We start from the raw sequence: 6,000 nt of genomic DNA, 5'->3' as shown, positions 1-6,000 counted from the left end.
CTTCTACACGTTGAGTGATTCACACTTTTATGAAGTAAATTTTATGGTAAACCGCACAATCCTAGGTACAGCTCTATAATGCAAATGAGAAAGAAAACATTTAAATTTAAATTTTTCAAGCAACAATACCAACGTCCACTGCAACCCATGTCGCTGAAAGAGTCCTGCATGGTCATGCTTTTAGCCAAGATTTTACAATAAGTCTTGCTTCATGGGTGCAGTTCTAAAACTAACAAGAATGGGAAATCACATTGCTATCTCCTTCTGAGTCACCTGTACAAAAAGGACCTACAGTCAGTCACCCTCAGTTTTGAGCTTTCTGGTTCATGTCCAACTATTGCCTACTGAGCAGATTAACATTCACATAGGGTGGCAAACTTGAGGATGGAGAAGAACCGAACTGTAGTTCTGGAAAGGGTTCCAGCGGCTACCCAGTGGTCCTTTGGTGTCATTCACTGCTGCTGCTGCTGCTGCTGCCGCCGCCATCCTCTTGCTTGGGGGAGGATGAACTGTCTCGGACTGGCAGCAGGTCATAATGGCAAGGGATGTGACTGTTCTTTGGGAGGTCATATGGATCCTGGGTGAGATGCCCATTATTGCTGAATATTCCTTGGACAACACTCACTGTAGGTTCTGTGACAACCAGGGACACATTAACTGATCAGCAATGGAAATTAAAAAAAAAAAAAAAAAAGAATATGGCATTCCTTGCAAATATCAAACACACCAGAGGAGCTTTTATAAAAATATAAGAAGGGACTTCCCTGGTGGCGCAGTGGTTAAGAATCCGCCTGCCAATGCAGGGGGCACGGGTTCGAGCCCTGGTCCAGGAAGATCCCACATGCTGCAGAGCAACTAAGCCCGTGCACCACAACTACTGAGCCTGTGCTCTAGAGCCCACGAGCCACAACTACTGAGCCTGCATGCCACAATTACTGAAGCCCGCGTGCCTAGAGCCCGTGCTCCGCAACAAAAGAAGCCACTGCAATGAGAAGCCCGCGCACCGCAACGAAGAGTAGCCCCTGCTTGCCACAACTAGAGAAAGCCTGTGCACAGCAACAAAGACCCAACACAGCCAATAAATTAATTAATTAATTAATTTAAAAAATATATAAGAAAATATTATTTTTTCAAACAAATGATCCTTTTATAATCACATAGAGGTGGCTACCCTGTGGTTGGTAGACCCACTGACGCTCACAACGATGCTCAGAACAAAGGGTGACTGTATGGTTGGGATGAAGACATCAAGGGAATATACAGAAACCCTGGACATGAATCACTGTCTGCAAAAACCTGGAGATAATCTAGTCCAAACCCCTTCCTCTACAGGTAAAACAACGAGGTCCTCTGGGGGTCACTTGATTCATGGAAACACATAACAAGTGCACAGCTTTAGAACTCAGGCTCTCAGTTGAGTTCCCATCTCACAGTGGTGGGCTTAGGGGACAGTTCAAAAGGGAACTGTTACTGACTTTTTAGAAATAAATGTAGTTCATTATGGCTTCCATTTTAAAAAGCTGTCTTAATACTTTAAAAAGAATTACGTATCTTTCTATGACATGTCTATGGCCTAAAATGAATGACAAATGACTAGAATTAAATAAGTCACTTCATTTACAAGTACAGTTGACCCTTGAACAACGCAAGGTTGGGGTGCTCCACACCCTCCCCCAACCCGCTGCAGCTGAAAATCCACACGTAACTTCACAATTGGCCCTCCTATCCATGGTCTCACATCCTTGGATTGAACCAACTGCAGATCACATAGAACTGTAGCATTTACCATTGAAAAAAATCCGTGTATAAGTGGACCCGTGCAGTTCCAACCCATGTTGCTCAAGGGTCAACTGTAGTAGAGAATTTTTTTCAGGCTTAAATCATAAACATTGAGAAAGATATGGAGAAAGAAAAATGAAAATATAAAGCTCTACTATCTAGCCCAGGATAGCTCTGCCCAGGATAGCTCTGGTATGTTTTAACTTTCCTCAAATGGTATTTGCAAGGGGCAATCAAAATAACTCTAATACTAACTGAATTCTTATCAATTTGTATCAGATTCACATCAGAGAGTATTACTAATCTAATAGACAAATTTAAAAGTAAAATGTTCCAATTCTGCTAAAAGCATTATATTAATATAATGAATGCAACCAGGAAATGGAACCATCTGTTTAATCCACTTGAACCATTTGTTTTGGCTAACTTGACATATTAGCTAATATGATACATATTCTATTCCACAAGCGTGCTAAAATATTCACTATGGTTACAAAACAAAAGATGGATGACCGGGTGGGAGGTAAAAAAAAAAAAAAAAAAAACAACTTACTTTGAATTTTCTAAATGGTATTTTCCCTGAAAAGTTCATTTGACACCAACTAATATGATCACCGTAAACACAGGTTAACATTTAAAATACAGACCATTAGTTTCAATACAGTGTATATGAACTGCAACTATTGTATTCTCAAGGACTTTAAAATTGTTTGAAAAGAATATTCCCACTCACTAGGTTCTTTCTTTGGTTAGGAAAACTTACCAACTTCATAGACATTCTTGTGGGCTGAAGTTGAGTTATTGATCTCTGCATATGGGGAATCTCTCCGCGCCGGTGACTTCATCTCCACATAACCACACTCTGAGTGTTTGGGAATAAGGATGGGTGGGTCTTTAATAGTGGCATATGGGTTTTCAGAACTGCTTAGGGAGCAGTTACTTGAATTATATTCAGAATGCTTTCCCAGGTCTGTGAAGAGAGATGGGGCAGGGGGGAAAGCAAATGCTATTTCATGGGCAACATCATTTATTTTCTTGGCGATAACTGACTTGGGCAAATTACTTATTTTTCTTCGTAGTTATCTAATAATTTTTAACAATGAAAATAATGGCATCCATTTCTTACGTATTTTGGAGAGAATCTGCTATAAAATTACCCATCCACAAAGTAATTTTGGCTCCTCTCTAAGGTGAGCACCAATGTAAACATCATGGATTTGATTTCATTTTTATTATCACACTCAAATAAAATTAATTCCACTCTATTTTACTAATAGTCTCTGAATCCTCAAAGGCTTCAGTCAAGACCCCATCTGTTGCTGACCCCAGGAGCATAAGAAGATACTATTATCATGGTAAGGAAGGCAACTATGCTGTGAGGCTTCTTTGTAAAACCTCAGGTCTGTGCACCTGAAGTTACTCCTCAAATTCCTTCCAAAAAGCAGGCTTCAGTGAACATGTAACCAAGCTGATCGCTTCCTCTTTTCCCTACTATTTCCTTTTTCATATTTCTCTCTCCCCACAAGCTATATTTCTTTGAAAGGAATTATGAGTGTTTTCCCAGCACATCAAAGCCTTGGTTCTCCAAGACTTCTGCTCTAACAAGATCCACCTATGTTCACTCTCTTGCTGGCAGTCAAACGTGCTCATGTCTTTGCTGGAGTAATTAAACCCGCTAACAATGCTACACTTTCCCTACAGTGCCACTTTCGCTGGTTTAACAAATTATTTCTGTCTCTGAGGTAAAAAAAATTTTTACTTGTGTTCTGATAAATGTATTTCTTCCTCAAATTTACACTATACCTTTCAAGGATTTTCCCATATAACTTCTGTCAAGTCCAAAAGCACCTGTAACAAAGGAAGAAAAAAATATCCAGTGAGGACTGAAAGAAAGAGAAAACTCGTCTAATATTCTCAGGTCCTTGGAGAAGATGGCTTGGGCACCCACTGTCTCCCCACTGCAGGTAATAGCCAAGGATGCTGCTTTCCAAACCTCGACACCAGATCACTCGCGCCAGATGTTTCAGTACTTAAGAGTTTAAAAAAATGTTATATAGCATTCTGAGCATTCTCCTGCTCCTTTCAGTGACTTTGGGAAAGGCTGGTCAATATGGGGTAGAAACTGAGGCACAGATGAATCAGTAGACTTGATTCAAGGTTGCTCGGTGGAAAGGACACAGTCAGGCTAGAACTGAGACAAAGGACTGGGATCTCATCACTTGTTGGCTACATGACTTTACACAAGATGTTCAACTTGCTGAGCCTCAATTTTCTTATCTCTAAAATGGGGAAAACACAACCCACCTTCTAAGTCTTACAGGGTTGTCGTGAACATGAAGTGAAATAGACCATAGGGAAAGGCATTGCAAACTCTGAAGCGCCATATAAATGAATGGTGTTTCAGTTACTGTAACACTTTTTTAAAAAATTTATTTTACTGAAGTACAGTTGATTTAAAATGTGTCAGTTCCTGAGCTACAGCAAAGTGATTCAGTTATATATATATATATATATTCTTTTTCATATTCTTTTCAATTATGGTTTATTACAAGATATTGAATATAGTTCCCTGTGCTATACAGTAGGACCTTGTTGTTTATCTATTCTATATATGTAATAGTTTGTCACACATTGTTGCTAGGAAAAGTTAGCAGTTTCTATGATTCCACTGGGAAAGGACAACTGGAAGTTCCACACTTGAACTTTCCTGGACTCTGCCCCGTGTCTCTTCCCTCGCTAATTTTAATCTGTACCTTTTTGCTGTGATAAACTGTAACCATGAGTATAACAGCTCTTAGTGAGTTCTGTCTTTCTAGCAAATTACTGATCCTGTGGGTGGTCTTGAGGACCCTTGAACTTGTAGTTGGTACCAGAAGTGAGGGTGGTCTTAGAGATTCTGGACTTTTTAAAGGGACCCGGTGAAGACAGGCAGCCTGTGGCCTGACAGCAGCCTAATCAAAGAACTCTATGTTATTCTTTGCCTAATTCCCTTGGCCATCTCCAAACTGTGGCAAAGTCTTGTTAAGTGTCCGCCTTGATCTTAGCTGTGCAATGGCTAGCCTTCCCCAAGGGGTTAAAGAGAGGAGCAACATGGGGTGGATAGTAAATCAGGGAACAAGAGCAGGGCTATGAGACCAGCCACTCATGGCAGATTCCCTCTTCCCTGCCCTGGAAGATCAGGGTGCAGGTTTAACAAGGAAGCAGGTGGGCTTCCTCATAAACTCCTGTCTGTCCCAATCCCTGAACAGGCACTTTCAAATGCTCCAGTTAATCTACTTCATACAATGAGCCAGAACGTGATCCTTATCTCTATTTTACAAATGAACAAATCAGTCTTGAGAGGATGACTGGCACAGTGTCATATCACAGAACCAGGAATTGATCTCACAGCTTGTGTGTCAAGTTCAGGGCTCTTTCAGACAGCATCACAACTTTCCCATCATTTAAAACTACTACACACTTCATTATCCATAATGTGTCTTATTCTGTTCTTTGTAAGAAAAGACTTTTTCGATGCAACAACTTTACAGGGATATTAAATGCAGAATTACTTTTGGATGGGAACAAACCAAGGAGATCCAGAATTTCCAATGAAGATTTTATGTTACTAATAATCAGTCCCTTGGGTCTCACTGAGACAGAAAGCGGAGAAATTTATAGGTGACAATTACAGTGACTGTGTGTTGTGTTCTGGAATCAGGACAAACTCCATTAAGTGGAGATGGAATGAGAGAACTTTTCCCTCATTAGTGCTGGGTGGTATTTTACTATTATCAATTCATGTACTTCTTTGAGCTAGATTATTAACCTCCCTAAAGTTAAGTGATTTCACCAGTAAGTATAATGTGAATCTGGTATATAAGTAATTTTACTCTAAGTATGTAGAAATACACATCCTAGTGATAATGTTGGTTATCAATTGAAGAATGCAGATAAAAGTTAAGAATTTGTACTCATTTGCTACTTAAACATTTCCATTTCCATAGTAAGAGGGGATTCCAGAGCCCACAGGGGTTGGTTCCTCCGTGTGGCTCAGGTGAATTGACATATACGGTATTCACAGAAGGATCGGAGTGAGGGGGGACAGAAGACCAACTGTGAGAGCCAATTTTACCCCCTTCCTTCTATGAAATCTTGGACAAAAGAGTTCACCTCTTTGCTTATTCCTCTATAAAACAAGATTTGTGGAAGGACCCACACAGTAGGGGGTGCCAGATTTAG

General features: G+C 40.2%; 1 protein-coding gene across 1 annotated transcript in view; it reads right to left on the bottom strand.

The window, feature by feature from the left end:
- Positions 1–448: 448 nt before the first annotated feature.
- Positions 449–6,000, bottom strand: part of MEGF10 (multiple EGF like domains 10) — a 118,532-nt gene continuing 112,980 nt past the window's right edge. Inside the window, exons 22-24 of the mRNA XM_061188116.1 lie at positions 3,583–3,627; positions 2,543–2,749; positions 449–633 (exon numbers count right to left, since the gene is read on the bottom strand). Of these exons, the coding sequence (XP_061044099.1) occupies positions 449–633; positions 2,543–2,749; positions 3,583–3,627 (437 nt within the window). The remainder of the gene's footprint in view (positions 634–2,542; positions 2,750–3,582; positions 3,628–6,000) is intronic.

The sequence above is a fragment of the Eubalaena glacialis genome, chromosome 4 (assembly GCF_028564815.1).
Source record: "Eubalaena glacialis isolate mEubGla1 chromosome 4, mEubGla1.1.hap2.+ XY, whole genome shotgun sequence".
Taxonomy (NCBI): Eukaryota; Metazoa; Chordata; class Mammalia; order Artiodactyla; family Balaenidae; genus Eubalaena; species Eubalaena glacialis.
This window is presented reverse-complemented; position numbering and strand designations above follow the sequence as displayed.